This window comes from Octopus sinensis, linkage group LG1, assembly GCF_006345805.1.
Source record: "Octopus sinensis linkage group LG1, ASM634580v1, whole genome shotgun sequence".
NCBI lineage: Eukaryota > Metazoa > Mollusca > Cephalopoda > Octopoda > Octopodidae > Octopus > Octopus sinensis.
Window position 1 is genome coordinate 43,744,167 of NC_042997.1, and position 19,081 is coordinate 43,763,247.

At 36.9% G+C, this 19,081-nt stretch overlaps 1 protein-coding gene across 1 annotated transcript in view; it reads left to right on the plus strand.

Annotated features, from left to right (window-relative positions):
- The window catches only part of LOC115216860 (arginase, hepatic), a 118,973-nt gene that overhangs the window by 33,754 nt on the left and 66,138 nt on the right, over nucleotides 1-19,081 (plus strand). Inside the window, exons 2-3 of the mRNA XM_029786422.2 lie at nucleotides 9,791-9,863; nucleotides 15,197-15,303. Of these exons, the coding sequence (XP_029642282.1) occupies nucleotides 9,791-9,863; nucleotides 15,197-15,303 (180 nt within the window). The remainder of the gene's footprint in view (nucleotides 1-9,790; nucleotides 9,864-15,196; nucleotides 15,304-19,081) is intronic.

Genomic DNA, 19,081 nt, shown 5'->3' on the forward strand with positions numbered 1-19,081 from the left:
GTGACTTCTACGATAGGTCTGGGTTGAATAAAGCCCTATCAGTGGATTTGGTAGATGGAAACAGAAAGGAGCTTGCCATATATAAATATATATATATATATATATATATATATATATATATATATATATAGGCACTCTGTTTTGAACTTGGCCCACTGAAAGGAACTTATAACCTTATGATCATGAGCTGAATACCTTAGCCACTAAGTCACAATATATACATTGTGTGTCTTTGTGTTTGTCTCCATCACTGCTTGACAACTGGTGTTAGTTTGTTTACATCCTAGTAACTTAGCAGATCAGCAAAAGAGACCAATAGAATAAGTAGCAGGATTAGGAAAAAATAAGTACTGAGATCAATTTGTTCAACAAAAATGCCTCAAAGCAATGTTGTAGTATGGCCAAAGTCTTCTGAATGAAACAATTACAATTAGTAAAGGAAGTAAATACATAAAAAAAATTAATTAGCAGAACATAGAATTGTCTGTCAGTGACTTGATGGAGAAGATGAGTGACTGAATATTCTTCATTTTGCACTTTGGTGAACTTGGTAGATATGATTAGTGTAATTTGGATGAAAATATCTTATGTTGAGGTGTTTACATTTGTTGAATGTTCAAACAGAAATGAAGATTATTTATATCTTTGTAGGTAGGGCAAGGAGTATTTTTTTTTCAGAGTGTGAGAATGCAGATTTAGCTCAGCATATTGAAATATCAAAAGGAATTTTTCATTTGCATCAGTTGTGTTCCTCTTTCATGTTTAGTGTTGTACACCTCAGCTGACATGTGCTTGGGATGACATTCTACAGATGGTGAGCAATTTTACGGTTGCATTATACATTCCAATGAATTCACTCGTCAAACTGTTAATTATAGTGTCAGCTAATTGTAGGAAATAACTACAAACTATAATTATTAACCCTTTCGTTACCAACCTGGCTGAAACTGGCTCTGGCTCTGTAGTACAAATGTTTTGTTTTCATAAGTTCTGAATTAAAATCTTCCACCAAACCTTAGTCACAATTTATGCTCCTAACACTAGCTTAATGATAACATAAGTTATTTTACTAAATTCTTTGTTATATTTAAAAGTAATTGAAAGAAACAGAGAGCATCTCAAAATAAATACAGTAATGAAAGGGTTAATGTTAGTTTAATTTCAAAGCCTTTTTCTTGCACTCCTGAACGTAAAAGTGGAGGCCTATTTGGGCTGGATATGACTGGTTTAAATGCTAAAGGGTTAAAGTTTGGTAATCATTCTTTCAGTCTCTTTTGCCAAACCAATAAGTTATAGGAACATGAACAAACCAACAACTGTTGTCAAACAATGGGGAGAGGAACAGACATGCACAACCACACACACACACACGCACATGCATGCACACAAACACATACACAATGAGCTTCCACACAATTTCCATCTGATAAATTCACAAAGCTGTAATCAGGGGTAGTGCTATGGTAGAAGACATTTGTCCAAGATGCTGTACAGTGGAACTGAACCTGAAACCACATGGTTGAAGCACGAGCTTTTTAACAACACAGCCATTTATTTGCAATGGCTTTGTTATGTTTATTTTTGCCTTTCTTGTTGTTGTTAACGCAGTGAACTGGCTGAATATTTAGAGTAGCAAAATGCATTGTGGTATTTGTTCTGGGCCTTTATTTCCTAGTGCAAATCTTATTGAGGTCGACTTTCCTTTTGTTGACTTACATTTTACCAACTGATCTGGGGTTGATAAAATAAAGTACTAGTCAAGTACTGGGTTGATTATGTAATTTAATAACTCCTTTTCCTCAAAAAATTGTTGGGTTTGTGCTCCAAGTAGAAACAAATATCACTGTTGTCAGAAAGCCTTGGCACTAATGGGGCTCTACTGGTTTAAGATAAACCCTACTGGCACGGAAACGCAATCAAGATGTCCTTGACACATGCAGTGTGATGAATTTGTTCTGCTCTAGCCTGTTCAGACAATTGTCGACATGAAAAGTTATGTCAAGCACATGTCGCATGTGGGACATATCAGCTATCTGTAGATCAGGCAGTTTTCCTTTGTTTGATGGTGTAAAACAAAAAAGGTTGTGTGATGGATGAGATTGAAAGGTCTGAGATAAGACCTTTTCCTCTTTGGTTGAACCCACACTGATTTGTTTCGAGTTTTTCTTGGAAAGGAAGGTCAGGGTAGAGAGGAAGGGACTGTTCTCAAAAGAATTTATTGAAAGGTGGATCAGAGTTTAAAAAACAGCAAGACTGGATAAGGGATCACTTGCAAATCAGAGAACTTAATCCGTTTGTCTGTCCTTGTTTGTCCTCTCTGTGTTTAGCTCCTTGTGGGTAGTAAAGAAATAGGTTTTTCACCCGTTGCTCCATTCTGAGTTCAAATTCCTCCAAGGTCCACTTTATCTTTCCTCCTTTCAGGGTCGATAAAATAAGTACCAGTTGAACACTGGGGTCGATGTAATCGACTCATCCCCTCCCCAAAACTGCTGCCCTTGTGGCAAAATTTGAAACCATCATTATTATTATTACAGTGGCGAGCTGGCAGAATTATTAGCACGCCGGACAAAATATTTAGCAGTATTTTGTCCATCTTTATGTTCTGAGTTCAAATTGTGCTGTGGTAGACTTTGCCTTTCGGGGTCAGTGAAAAGAGTACCAGTTACATACTGGTCCTCTCCCTCAAAATTTCAGGCCTTGTGCCTTATTATTTTTTTTCCTTTTATTCTTTTACTTGTTTCAGTCATTTGACTGTGGCCATGCTGGAGCACTGCTTTTAATCAAGCAAATTGACCCCAGGACTTATTCTTTAATGCTTATTCTATTGGTCACTTTTGGCAAACTGCTAAGTTACGGGGATGTAAACACATCAGCATCAGTTGTCAAGCGATGTTGGGGGGGACAAACACAGATACACATACATATATACATGTGTGTGTTTGTGTGTGTATATGATGGGCTTCTTTCAGTTTCCACCTACCAAATCCACTCACAAGGCTTTGGTCAGCCCGAAGCTAAGGTTGAAGACAATTGCCCAAGGTGTCATGCAGTGGGACTGAACCCAGAGCCATGTGGTTGGTAAGCAAGCTACTTACCACACAGCTATTTCTGCGCCTATTATTATTATTATTATTATTATTATTATTATTATTATTATTATTGAATGTAGTGAGCTTACAGAATGTTCAAGCATTGTAAAAATGCCTTGTGGTTTTTCTTCCAGCTCTTTACCTTCTGAGTCTGAGTCCTGCTATGATAAACTTTCTGCCTCAGCCTCAGTGTCTGGAGCTGACAACGAGCAAGTTGAGGGTCTCTTATCGGCCTGTTGTCTGTAGCACTGCATCTTGCATCTTATAACAATGGGTAGACATATAGGATGAGCAGGAGTGTCAGGGGCATTGGCGCTGGGGTGAGAAGTGGGAGGAAAACACAGAAAAGACAAAAGAGAAACCAAACCAAAGCCAAGTGAGTGAGTTGGGGAGGAATTCATCTACTCCTAGAACTGCATGGAACATCCACGAGTCGCAGGAGTGGCTGTGTGGTAAGTAGCTTGCTAACAAACCACATGGTTCCGGGTTCAGTCCCACTGCATGGCACCTTGGGCAAGTGTCTTCTACTATAGCCTCGGGCCGACCAAAGCCTTGTGCGTGGATTTGGTAGACGGAAACTGAAAGAAGCCCGTCGTATATATGTATATATATATCTGTGTGTGTGTGTCTGTGTTTGTCCCCCTAGCATTGCTTGACAACCGAAGCTGGTGTGTTTATGTCCCCATTACTTAGCAGTTCAGCAAAAGAGACCAATAGAATAAGTACTGGGCTTACAAAGAATAAGTCCCGGGGTCGAGTTGCTCGACTAAAGGCGGTGCTCCAGCATGGCTGCAGTCAAATGACTGAAACAAGTAAAAGAGTAAAGAGTAAAAGAGAGTCCTTTGAACAGCCAACAAGGAATGGTTGGATATGGTAAACAAGTTGAAGAAAGAATAAAACTGTGTTGACTGAAGAGATGAACTCTGAGTCTTGTAGAACATCTGAAGGATAAGCTGTTGGTGGGAACCACCAATGCACTTTATGCAGTCAGAGTGCAACTGCCTACCTGAAGGATTTTGGAGAATTCTAGCTATTTCTCTCTCTCTATCTCTCCCCCCCCCCTCTCTCTCTCTCTCTCTCTGACACCAGAGATATTCAGGGGCACCTTTGAAAAATATTACTTTCTTAGGGGTGGAAGGTGTTCAGTGTCATGGGGTTGTTCTCATCTTACCTAGATTGAAGCCTCTCTCTCATATGTGGGTAGGTTGCCTTTGTTTGTTTTTTTTAATATTTATATATGTGTATATTTATTTATTTTTTACAAAATTTATGTTTTTATGTACCAAGTTTGATTTGATATATTGTATAACATTTGCTGCACCCCTGTTTTGGTGTATATATATATATATATATATATATGCTGATGTTAAACGATGATGATGATATATATGTGTGTGTGTGTGTATGTATGCATGCATATATATACATATATATATTTTGTTGTTTCAGCTCAGAGCTACGGCCATGCTGGGGCATATATGATGATGATATATATCATTTTTAGAAAACATAAATCTGGTGGAGAAGCACACTCTAAGAAGTGGAGCAGTCTGTGTATTTTTTTTTCACTGGGGAAGGCTGGTTTATGGGATTATCCTGGGTTTCCTGTCCAGGGTTAATGGCATATCATCAGACCCTAAGACCTCTTTAAAATATGAGGTGGTGGGGGGTAGCCTCATTGCATATATGTAACTATGTACATCATTTCACATCCAGTAAACCCTTTTCCTAACACGCATGTGCTTGTGGCATACAATGAAAGAGTCATCACTCCATTCTGAGTTCAAATTCTGCTGAGGTCAACTTTGCCTTTCGTCCTTTCAAGGTCAATAAATTAAGTACCTATTTCTTTATTACCCACAAGGGGCTAAACACAGAGGGGACAAACAAGGACAGACATAGGTATTAAGTCGATTACATCGACCCCAGTGCATAACTGGTACTTAATTTATCGACCCCGAAAGGATGAAAGGCAAAGTCGACCTCGGCGGAATTTGAACTCACAACGTAACGGCAGACGAAATACCGCTAAGCATTTCGCCCGGCGTGCTAACGTTTCTACCAGCTCGCCGCCTTTAATAAATTAAGTACCAGTTAAACACTGGGGTTGATGTAATCAACTCGCCCCCTCCCCCAAAAATTTCAGGCTTTGTGTCCTATAGTAGAAAGGACTATTATCATCCCCTTTATACATTTCCTCATATTCATATTGTAACACACTTTTATTATCTTGTGTTACTGTATCGGATTACTTTCTGCATTCTTCACTTGGCACTGAATTGTTTCTCAATCTATCAACTTGCTTGCTTGTTCATCTAATTGTCTATTTCTTCATCTCTCTCTCTCTCTCTCTCTCACACACATACACACACATAAACACATGTATGTGCACTCACGCACATAAATGCATGTACACACACACACACACACTCACATGTATATATGTGTGTGTGTGTGTGTGTGTGTGTGTGTTTACCCTTGCTTGTGTTCACTGACTCCTGATTAATTACGCATCCTTACTTTAACCTACTTTTCTTCATGTGGTGCCACAATAAAGCTTGCTTGTGAAAACCTGCTATCAAATAGAACAAGGGTCTGATAACCCTAACCCTAACCCCCTCTCTTCCAGGTTTTCCAGGCCTGTTTCTTTGATCTAATGGCTTTGTCTACTGTATTATTCCACCACCACGTTACTCTAGGTCTGGAAGGGACTTTGCACCATCCGCAGACTTGGTCTGTGGCACTTAGTAAGCTGTCCCATAGGAATTTCCAGATATTTTCTATGTCCAAGGTCTGTAGTTCCTACTCCCACTCATTAAATTTCTTGATGAGGATGTACCTAAATTTCTTACCATGTGAAGGGTTCTTTAGCTTCCAAATCCTTCTTTTCTGGATTGGTCTGCTTCTTGGCATCTTTCTGGCCTCAAGTCTAAAGTCATTAATGACTAGTTTGTTCAGCTTTAAGTCATCTTCAATAAAGCAAATCTACATTCAACCCTTTAGCATTTAAACTGGTCATATTCTACTTGTTTTATGTTCAAACTGGCCAAATCTGGCCTTTCACACTTATCCTACAATGTTATTCTAAAAATAAATAATCACATCATTACAATCTTGAAACTTTGAGATAATGCATGTTTAATTCAAAATAATGTGAATGAGCAAGCATTACATTTGACAGAATAATCTGAATGCTAAAGGGTAAACCATATCATCTCTTAGTGGGATATGGCTAGAGGGAATTTGGCTGGTAATAGAGAAGACATACTGCACAGAAATTTCCTCACTAACGCATATCACCAGGTGAAACTAAGTGTGCTTTGAAATTTTAAGATGTTCAGAAAATATGAAAAATACAAACTGAAATTGTAAATAGAAGGTTGCAATGTGTGTATGTATTTATGATATACATGTTTGTCTGTCTCTCTCTCTCTCTCTCTCTCTCTCTCTCTCTATATATATATATATATATATATATATATATATATATATAGAAAATAGTAAAAAGTGAAAAAACTACAGAAGGCTTGTTTTAGAAGGTTAAAAAATATATATTTGAGTCATTATGTCTGAAGAATGATATAAATTTTTTTCATACAATGACATAATTTTTTAAGAAAGACCGGTTTCGCGTTCAGCTTTTCAAATTTCTTACATCATTATGTTTACGTTGAGAAGTGTGTTATAAATTTTTTTCATACATATTGACTCAAATATATATTTTTTAGCCTTCTAAAACAAGCCTTCTGTAGTTTTTTCACTTTTTACTATTTTCTATATATTCAACCACGCGCTTTCACACACCAACTTTCTCACCTATATATATATATATATATATATATATGTGTGTGTGTGTGTGTGTGTGTGTGTGTGTATATAAGTTATACTCCCTATAGTATTAGGGAGTATAACTCCAAACTTACAGGGAAAAATTCAATTTAGTATTAAATCAAGTTTCACAATATATATATATGTGTGTGTGTGTGTTGTGTGTGTGGTTTAAAAGTTTGCTTCTTAACCACATGGTTTTAACTTTAGTCTCACTGTTTGGCATCTTGGCAAATGTCTTCTATAGCCCAGAGACTAACCAAAGTATTGTTATTGGACTGATTAGCTAGATGGGAAATGAAAGCCCGTTGTGTGTGTGTGTGTGTGTGTGTCAGTGTATTAGTTTACAATTACTTTTGCTTCCATGAAAGTCATGACCTGTGAACTGTGAGGTCACTTCTATCAACAAATCAGCTGCTCACTTCACGTGTGGAATAAGAGATCCCATACTTGAAAAAGGGAAGGGTCAGTGACAGGAAGGGATTGTACATGTAGAACAATGTTTCAATAACATTCATGTAACCCTTACCAGCATGGAAAAGTGGACACAAAATAGATGAAGATATATATATATATATATATATATATATGTGCAAATGGTGGTGCCCCAGCATGGCCACAGCTCGTGAGCTGAAACAAGATAAAAATTTTTTAAAAATTAAAAAAAACACACACATACATACATATACATACTCTTTTACTTGTTTCAGTCATTTGACTGTGGCCATGCAGGAGCACTGCCTTTAGTCGAGCAAATCGACGTCAGGACTTATTCTTTGTAAGCCTAGTACTTATTCTATCAATCTCTTTTGCTGAATCGCTAAGTTACGGGGACGTAAACACACCAGCATCAGTTGTCAAGCGATGATGGGGGGACAAACACAGACACACAAACATACACACACACACACACACATATATACATACATATATGATGGGCTTCTTTCAGTTTCCATCTACCAAATCTACTCACAAGGCTTTGGTCGGTCCGAGGCTATAGTAGAAGACACTTGCCCAAGGTACCATGCAATGGGACTGAATCCAGAACCATGTGGTTGGTAAGCAAGCTACTTACCACACAGTCACTTCTGTGCCTATACATATGTATATATATCATCATCATCATCGTTTAACGTCCATTCTCCATGCTAGCATGGGTTGGACGGTTCGACCGGGGATCTGGGAAGCCAGAAGGCTGCACCAGGCTCCAGTCTTATCTGGCAATGTTTCTACAGCTGGATGCCCTTCCTAACGCCAACCACTCCGTGATTGTAGTGGGTGCTTGTTACGTGCCACCTGCACTGGTGCCAGGCGAGGCTGGCATCGGCCACAGTCGGATTGGTGCATTTTACGTGCCACCTGTATGGAAGCCAGTCGAGGCGGGACTGGCTTCGCCCACGATTCGGATGGTGCTTTTTACGTGCCACCGACACGTATATATATATATATAGACACGTATATATATATATATATATATATATATATATATAGACACGTGTGTGTGTGTGTGTGTGTATTAATCAAAGTATACTGTTTTATAGATCTATTATGGTCAATTTTTGGTACCAGATATTAGGTAACTAAGCTGGTTTCGGAAAAATAGCAAACAGGTTTTTTTGACGGGGATTAGGCTTGTGCCCAAACCTTCAATCTGATGTGTGGTTGCATGTGTGCCTGTGCATATCTGGTCAAAACTCCGCTGGGTTCTCAAGATGTGATGGTGGATGTTTATAATCAAGGTAGAGCCTCTCTCTCTTTCTGTTATAGTGACAATTAGCGAGGCAGGTGTTGTTGCCTCTGCATGAGCTTGTTTCCTGCTACTTGAGTTCATTTTTTTCACAGCACCCTATATTAAATGTGACACTTCTTTTCCTTCAGTAACAGAAGCAGTTACCATTTTCCCCATACTTGCCATCTCTGACGAGCACAGTGTTTTGCTAGCCCTCCAGTCACCTAATATCTGGTGCAAAATAAAATGCTAAGAGATTGGCTGTAATGAATCTGTAATATTGTATACTTCGGTTAATAGACCCACATTTTTGACAAATATACTATTATACTATTATTTATTTTATTATGTTTCAGTCTTAAGGTTGTGGTCATACTGGGGCACTGTGACTTACAGACTCTGAAGTGACTGTGTGTGTGAGTGTGTGTGTGTGTGTGTGTGTGTGTGTGTGTGTGTGTGTGTATTGATTCATTCACTCAATGCTCTCCTATGCAGGGTCATTCCTTCCAGCAGAACCTCCTTCCACACATTCCTTGTTAGATGTTCTGCCATCTGCTGTTGTAAATGCAAATCCTGCACCTCCACATATGTGAGAAACCCACCTTTTAGGTTATCATCATCATCATCATCATCATCGTTTAGCGTCCGTTTTCCATGCTAGCATGGGTTGGACGGTTCTACTGGGGTCTGTGAAGCCAGAAGGCTTCATCAGGCCCAGTCAAATCTGGCAGTGTTTCTACGGCTGGATGCCCTTCCTAACGCCAACCACTCCGTGAGTGTAGTGGGTGCTTTTTACGTGCCACCCGCACTGGTGCCAGACAGAGCTGGCAAACGGCCACGAACGGATGGTGCTTTTTATGTGCCACCGGCACGAGGGCCAGGCGAGGCTGGCAACGGACACGAAACGGGGCGGTGCTGGCAACGGTCGCGAAACGGAAAGTTCTCTTACATGCCACCGGCACTGGTAACACATCTGCAATTTCCATTGATCGATTTCCATTGTAAATATCATCATCATCATCATCATCTTAATTTAAGGGGAATTTTTTTGTTGAATGTTTATAATTAAAATTGTTTTTAATTTCAAATATAAATTTCAAATGTCACTTTAATTTCAAATTGCAATTTTATTTTCTATCCTTAGGATAAGCAAGGTGTGGAACTTGGGCCCAAAGCTCTGAGAGATAATGGTCTCATCACTTCTTTAGAAGATTTAGGTATGGGTATAACTTTAATAATTTCATTGATATTTTTCGTCTATTTCATGTAAATAAATGTAATACCATCTCAAGAAAGCTTTGAAAATGTCTCATCAATAAAATTTCATCATCATCATCATCATCATCACTTTCATGTCTACTTTTCCATGCTTGCATGGGTTCAGCAGATTTTCTGTAGCTGGATGCCCTTCCTGGTGCCAACCCTCACCTGTTTCCTAGCAAAGTGATATTTCTCACAACTAGAATTTCTGTAGTCAGGTGCCCTTCTTGTCACCAAACCTCACCCCTCTCCAAATAAGGTAATGTTTTCCATGGTTAGACATGTTCTCAAAGAAGATTGGAGACAAAGGATACCACTTGTTTGCTGGTGTTGCTCATTTTCAACCATCATGTAATGATAAGACAAAGAGAAACTTACACATGCATCCAACATATATGACAAACTTCTTTCAGTCTCCATCTACCAAATTAACTCACAAGGATTTGGTCAGCCTAGGACTATAGTAGAAAACACTTATCCAACTTGCCATGCAGTGGGACTGAACCTGAAACTCTATGACTTGGAAGCAAATTTCATATCCACGCAGTCACAGCTGCATCTTTTAAAGATTTAAAGTGTTTTAATGCAAGTGTAACATATTTATGTAGAGGCGCAATGGCCCAGTGGTTAGGGCAGCGGACTCGCGGGCGTAGGATCGCGGTTTCGATTCCCAGACCGGGCGTTGTGAGTGTTTATTGAGCGAAAACACCTAAAGCTCCACGAGGCTCCGGCAGGGGATGGTGGTGATCTCTGCTGTACTCTTTCACCACAACTTTCTCTCACTCTTACTTCCTGTTTCTGTTGTACCTGTATTTCAAAGGGCCGGCCTTGTCACTCTCTGTGTCACGCTGAATATCCCTGAGAACTACATTAAGGGTACACGTGTCTGTGGAGTGCTCAGCCACTTACACGTTAATTTCACGAGCAGGCTGTTTTGTTGATTCGGATCAACCGGAACCCTCATCGTCGTAACCGACGGAGTGCTTCCAACATATTTATGTTTTCTAAGATTGGTGAGGTAGACTTACAGCCATCTTAAAATTGCTTGTGCTCAATGTGGAGCAGTGGCTCTCAACCATATTTCACCTAAGGATCCTGTTGATTCCTATTTTATCTGTATGGACTCTTGTAGCCATTTGATTTTTAAAAAAATCATTTTATACTTTTATAACTGAATATTATTAGGAATTGTATAAAAAAAAAAATTGTTAAAATATTTTATGTATTGTAGAAGTATAACCAGTTTATTGCTCATAAGCTTTAACAACATAATCTCATATAGACCCCAGTTGAGAAAAACTGCTCTAGAGAGTTCCTTCTCTAATCCAGATGAAATTTGAAAGTTAGTAAAAAACAGAACCCAAGTAATTATAGTTGTGTTTACGGTAAGGAAAGTAGTGATGATGATGATGATCATTATCATCATCCTTTCAATGTCAACTTTTCCATGTATGTATGGGTCACACACTGGATTTAATATAATCAACTATGACTTTGACTGCCATGCCCCAGAATGGTCATAATTCAATGGGAAATCAGCAGAAAGAGTAAAGCAAAAAATAAACTGCAAAAGAAAACAAAATGTTATTATACTAAGTCAATATTGGTTTTACTACATGAATTTCAAATATGATAAATTAACAGAAATTTATTTTGATCAGGGAAAAAATTATTATAATTGGTGAATGTATACTTTTAGCTTTTTTCACTTGTTTCAGTCAAGTATCAGGCTGGGACACCACCTTGAAGGGTTTTGTCAAACAAATCAACTTCATACAGTTCTATGGTTAAGAGATGAAAAATTATGTACAATATTTACATTTGATGGATATTTGTCCTCATCTTGTTTGTTGTTGACACAATGTTTCGGCTGATGTACCCTCCAGCCTTCATCAGATGTCTTGGGGAAAGTTTGAACCTGGGTTCTCATTCCTAAGGTATTTTTCGATGTTGTTATTATTATTATTAATAATAATAATAATAATAATAATAATAATAATGATAACAACATCAAACAATATCTTAGGAATGAGAACCCAGGTTCAAACTTTCCCCAAGACATCAGATGAAAGTTGGAGGGTATATCAGCCGAAACATTGTGTTAACAACAAACAAGATGAGGACAAATATCTGTCAAATGTAAATAATGTAAATCAATCTCAGTACTTATTTTATTCTATCAGTCCTTTTTACTGAATTGCTAAGTAACAGAGATGTAAACAAACCAGTTTGCCTTGACAAGTGATGGTGGACACACATATACAATGTCTCTGTCTACACAACTCACTCACAAGGCATTGGTCTGCCTGGGGCTATAGTAAAAGACATTTGCCCAAGGTGCTGTATTATGGAACTGAACCTGAAGCCACATGGTTAGGGAGTGACCTTCTTAACCACATAACCTGAGTCTGTGGTTGGTACCTGCTAAAGTTGTACTTTAATGAGGTGTTCTTTTATCTTCATATTTATAAGTAAATGTATTTTTTATTGGTTTTGACAATGAGTATCATAGTTGTTAATCAACTGGACAGCCTGCTCATTGAATTGGTTTGTTAAGTGGCTGAGTATTCCAGACACATGTACCCTTTATATCATTCACAAGTAGAGTCAGTATAAATGTGATGAAGCTCAATTTTTGAATTGCAGATCCAGTTCACTTGACAGGCTTCTGTACAGTTTCCATTTACCCAAATTCACTCACAGCCCAACACATTACAGTGTGAGACTGAACCCTAGACCTCATTTGAGATTGAACCTTAGACCTTTCAGATATGTTTGTGCCCTCATTGAATCTTTATCTTTAACCCTTCAGCATTCATATTATTCTATCAAATATAATGCTTATTCATTCACATTGTTTTGAATTAATATGCCTTATCTCATAGCTTTGAGATTTTAATGTTGGGATCGTTTGTTTTTAGAATGACATTGTAGGATAAGTCTGAGAGGTTGGATCTGACTAGTTTGAACATAAAACCAGTAAAAAACCAGGGCTGGATAAGGCCTTTTTAAATGCCAAAGGTTTAATGTAATCTTCAGGGAGAACAAGTGTGACATGATAGTGTCTAGCGAGGCTGGTCCTTGGAATCCCAAGAACTGCCTCTTCCTACAACCTTCCCTACAGTCACTGTTTACATAATTTCAATGCTGGTCCTTTGAATTGCAAGAACTGCTCCATCTTACAGCCTTCCATTCAATTTCTGTCAGCATCATTTCAACAGGTGTGTTTGAGACTATGATAGGTAACATTTGCACCTGGAACATCATTATTGCAAAGCAAACTTCTAGACATAATAATACCCTTGTATGACACCTGGAATGATTAGTACCAAGCTTCAAAGGGACAAATGAGGGAAGGTTAGAAATAAACATTGTTGGTTGGCATCCTTTCTGTCTCGGGAGACAATGGAGTTGCGCACAAAGTAGTCTAGTCCGGCTTTTATATTTCATGTCCTGATACATTTCCTGCTGTGGCTGTGTAGTCCTATCCTGGACAAACACTCCCTCTGGCAGGTACTGCAAATGTAGCGAAGACTGTTCCCGGCTGGTTGTAATGTCATAGTTTCTTGTTGACGTCTCTTCCTTTCTTTCCATTTCTCCTTTCTCTCTCTCTCACTCCTTTGTATTCCCTCTTTTACGGTACGTCGCCAATCTCCACGGTTGCTGGCAACTGCCTCCCAACCGCTAATATTCATGTCTAAATTATGTCTAAATCGTTGCAGGCCTTCATGTCCCATTATGGGTATATATAATAGACAACACATACATCAAAGTATACCTAACTTATATCAATTGTTTCTAACTGAATATTAGATAGTTGCTGATCTCGCTTATGCTAATGTAATGCATGTGGTTTCATTTACCACTGATTCATTCACCACTGATCAGGGATAGCATGGTATGTTCAATTGTGAATCATGTTATGCTTATCACAGATTGATGTCATAACACCAGTTGGTGATTAGTCAAAGATTCTGCTTGTACTGCAGAAGTATGCCCTGGCAACCATCCACAATGTTCAGCTACCCACGATGCGGCGCTGACTACCACTTGTGTTTCTATTGCTATGCTCCAAATCTACATACTTTTTATACTGATTTATGTACTTGTACGTATCAACATGGGACCAGTGAGCAGAAAAATACGTTGCCATTTGATCCTAACAAATGATGCAGATGAGTATTTTCTACATGAAAAGGTAGGACTGATCAAGAAAAACTATAATGTTAGAAGCTTTGCTGCTGTGGTCGGCAAGTTTGATACCAGTGAATCTACTATTCATTCCATTTACAAAGTGCACAGAGATTATTTATTTATCACTGTGTTGTTTGGAGCCAAAACCTCATGATAAACAGGGATAGATGTACTAGAAACAAGGGTGTCTCTTGACAATGACCTCACTTTTTTGTTTTCCATTCTATATTCTTTTCCATTCCAAAGGCATTGCCATTATGTTTTATTTTGGTGACTGAAATGATTAGAACATTCATAAATTTTTATATGTTTATTCTTCCTTGTTAGGCTTACTCTCTCATATTCTGTGAGTGTGTGTATGTGGGCCCAGCAAAATTCACTTGAAATGGAATATGGAACATATGATGTCATATAGATTAGATCTGACATGAATGTCATTCTCTATAAGAAGTATATATTTTTAAGTACTTTCTTGCAAAATAATGCTTTCTACAATGGGGAAGAGTTAGTTGATTACATCGATCCCAGTTCCAAACTGGTACTTATTTTATTGATCCAAAATGGATGAAAGGTAAAGTTAAACTCAGAGTCTAATACTAAGTATTTTTGTCCAGTATACTAATGATTCTGCCTTACTTTCTGGCAAATTAGTAAAACCATTTTAATAACATTGTTATTAGTCTTTTTTATAAAAGTATTTCTTTGACATTTAACAAGCACATGTCAGGTCAGGCTTGATCAGACTTACAATCAAAAGTATTTTTACAAGGACCACAGTTTTTTTGTCCTAGACATATTGAGGAATGATGATGATGATAAGTCAAACCACTTTATCCAAAGTGTTTTCCTTTTTGTTCTTTTAAAGATAATAATAATGGGGTGTGAAACGAAGGGGATTTAGCTATTATTACTTGAAGTTTGAGTGACTACATAAAGTTCTCTCATTTGTGTGACAACTACATGATTTTCATATCATTAAACATCATCATTTTTATATCTGTCTGCATAGGTTGGAGAGGTTCTTTTCTATCACAGCATCCCACCACTTGTTCTTTCCTTTGTTATTTCCATTTTGTTATTTCGTATTGCTTTGTAGGTCACAGAATAAATGACTATGGGAATATTGAGTTTGAGAATATTGAAGAAGATGATAAACAGCCTCTTATTAAAAATGGACAGTTTTTGAGTCATGCAAGTAAAAAGGTAAATCTTTAGAGTTTTCATTCCTATTTAGAAATTTAATTATCAGGAAACTTAACCCTTTCACTGTGGAAATCAGATATATCCACTTGAAATTTCATTACCCTTAACCGTAGAAAGCAGTTTAATATATCAGTTTATCTTTTGTTGAGGTGTGTCATGTTTGAAACTGTTTTTTGTTGAGATATATCAAGTTTACTGAGGCAACATGACTTGCAGAAAATACCAATTCTATTCTTTGGTAGATATTTAACATCGTTTTTGGAATAACCATTAAACTCAATTTCGCAGTTAAAGGGTTAATTAATTCTGTATTTTAATTGCTTTTAGTATTAACTAACAGTTTTTCTTAGATTTAATATTGCTATTCTCATTGAATTCATCTGAAACTGTTGTTTTGAGTGCAGCTGTCGCTATAAACTTTGAAATAATAAACTACTATTCACACATTTATACAAGCTCTCCTACCCGCTAACAAGGCTTTATTGCTGTACTCTTATACTCTAACAAAGTTTTATTACTGCAATGTTATTGGATATTATTTTAATAAGCAGCAAACATACCATCATATCTTTGTGGTTAGTGCAACTTGTGTCATTACTAATACAGTAGAATCTTTCAAAGCTAAATTATATTCTATATTGTCAGTGGTTGGTTACAATAATACATGATTGATTTCATTTGGCCAAAATCTGTAGTTTATGGGGAATGTATTATGTGAGGAGTTCTTTAAAATATATAACTGTATGAATAACATTGTTGTGTTATATTTATCTCTGTCCATAATCATGCTGTGTACAGAATATATTTTGTGTGATACTGAAATGTTTAGGGAGCTAGCTCTATTGAACTGTATTAAAAACACTATCCATTAAAGAAATGTTAGATGTTATTTCTCTTATATGCCAGTGTGTCAGATATGTAAGGCAAGTGAAACATTGTTAGAGGATGTAGCCTAGAGCTAAGCTTTCATTCCTGATCAGATGATAATTATTTATTGTTCTGCTGTCTTTCAGAAAACATGTCTACTCCAAAGTGCCATTTCTTTTCTTAATTCTCAAAACTATCTTTATGAGTGATATAGTTTGTTGCTTTTGATGTTAATATAATCTTTTGAAATGCAAACATTCTCCACTCAGGCTTATGTATCAGGTGTATATAAGAGTAATTAAGAGGCTCTTTTCACATGCTGTGTGGCAAGTGCAGAGCAAACCAACAAAGCTGATGATTGCTGTAACAAAGCCAATAAATAAATAGGGTAAAATAAAAATAAATAATAGAAAAAAAATGAAGTTTAAAACGGTGAAAACTGATGACCTGTTTGGCTTTTAACTAATAAAAAATGTCAAATTTCATACTCAAGTTATTTGGGTAATGTTTTTCTTCTCTCATTCAAATGCTGTAATGCAACAAATGTCATACTGAATGAGTGTAGAATTAATTTAATATCCTTTTTCTACTCTTCTTTTAGCTAAAACAACCATAGGAAATCGGTAGTTTGGTTTTAGAGTGCTATAATTACTTTTCATGGAGAGGTTAAGTGCCTAGTTTGCTTTTATCTATGCTTTGCAATTGCTATTATGTAAATATCCATGCACATAAATCAGCATTGAATTGTCCAAGTAGAGGAAAGTACTGAATTATTTATATGTACTGAAATTATATGAATTTATATAAATTTATTTATATGTACTGAAATCCGAGAACAAATTTCACATTTGTATAATTTGTACTAATTTGTCTATAAAAATGTGGTTAATCGGATTTATTACAATTGCTGTCTAAAATACATTGCAAAAGTTCACACATGCTAAACAATAGAAAAATCAAATTCAGAAGTGACCTTTGAATATTACTGGTATTACTGGTTAAAAGTGATCGTGTAACTTTATTGGCAAGCATGTGGAGTTACAGTTGTCAACCTTTAGTTAAAGAAGGATATTACAGCATAATGCAGAATGTAAACACTTAGCAAATGCTTTCATCTAGGTACTTTCATGAAACTGTATTAGAATCAAAATAAACATTTATAAATTGATTTTGATCCACTTTTATTTAAAATGTTTTTATAATATCTACACATTGGTTTTATGAACAAGTCATCATGGCCATTTTGCAGACATGAAACTGTCCATTTCAGTTCATGAATTGCTGAAATGAATTTCTGAGTAGCTACAAGCTGTTCATGGATACTTGTAAGCTTTCTTAACCTTTGTTCTAAAAGCCATGCAAGTGATATGTTCATTCATGTGTGATTCCTCTGCCCAAATATATAAATTTTTCTCTTGAGTTCTCAGACCAGGAGACAGTTTAGCACATTTTGTTTTGACATTTTCTCGAGTGTTTCTTTTTGTTTCCATCAATCCCTTACTCATTTTCCAACGTACAAAATTATCTCTTAGCATTACAATTTCCATGTTCTTCAGCATATTTATTTTATTCTTTTATTCTTTTACTTGTTTCAGTCATTTGACTGTGGCCATGCTGGAGCACCACCTTTTTAGTCCAGGACTTATTCTTTGTAAGCCTAGTACTTATTTTATCGGTCTCTTTTGCTGAACTGCTAAGTTACGGGGGGGGACAAACACAAACACACACATACATATATATATATATACATACGACAGGCTTCTTTCAGTTTCCGTCTACCAAATCCACTCACAAGGCTTTGGTCGGCCCGAGTCTATAGTAGAAGACACTTACCCAAGGTGCCACGCAGTGAGACTGAACCTGGAACCATGTGGTTTGTAAGCAAGCTACTTACCACACTGCATGGTTGCTCTTAAATACAAAGACCCTCCCTGATGAAGAATGTACCCCACAACATAGACTAGTTATTAGTGACTTTAGACTTGAGGTCAGAAGGATGCCAAAAAGCAGACCAATCTGGAAAAGAAGGACTTAGAAGCTTAAGAACCCTTCACATGGTCAGAGATTTAGTTGAACAAAATTTTAAACCAACCTCAAAACTTTATCTCCTGCCTTCAGTACTAATAATTTAGATTTCAGTAATTTTTTCTATCATAAATGCAGTGAAATCTTTGCAACACTTCTGCAAACAAATCTGTGTGTATATAGGTGAAACATTTAGACAGGTATGAGTAAGTGTAACATGCGTATTATCATAGATACTTTTATATCTTGTTACAAAATTAAATTCCCCATAAGCAGTTGTTTTTTTCCAGACATGTTATCAACATTCTGTGTTTATTTACAAAGCTCATTCATGTAGACTGCAGAAGGCCATATATTTAATCATCTGCTAATAGCTTACTCTCAGTTTGTTTGTATATGTTTGTTTGTGTTAAGTTGTCTGTGTTACTATGTGCTGCAAATTTGAATCTAGATCAAGGTTCAGTATGTAAGCTGTAGGAGACTTTTCACAGCTTTGTTTTAAAAACAGTGCAACTTTGCTATTAGCATATTACTATCATGTTATCACTATTACAGAAAAGTCTTATATCATTGTAGTGATGAGTTGGCCTATTTCCAGTACTGTTGTTTTTTTTTTGGTTATTAAAAAAAAGCAACTTTATTAGTAAAATTGAGTTGTCCCAAGAGAGGCTTCACTTTTCTGTGCTATGTTCTCAATAAACAACCCTATGTAGGACTCCTCACTTACTGATGTTCTATGTGTGTGTGTATTTTATTTCCTATTGTCACTACACTCTCAATATGTTCTTAGGGAACGGCTGAAATTGAAAAACACAACCATAGATGTGTGAGAGCCAGTTAATAGGTGCATTCCACCTGTGCATCACAAGAGAATTTGGATAACCTG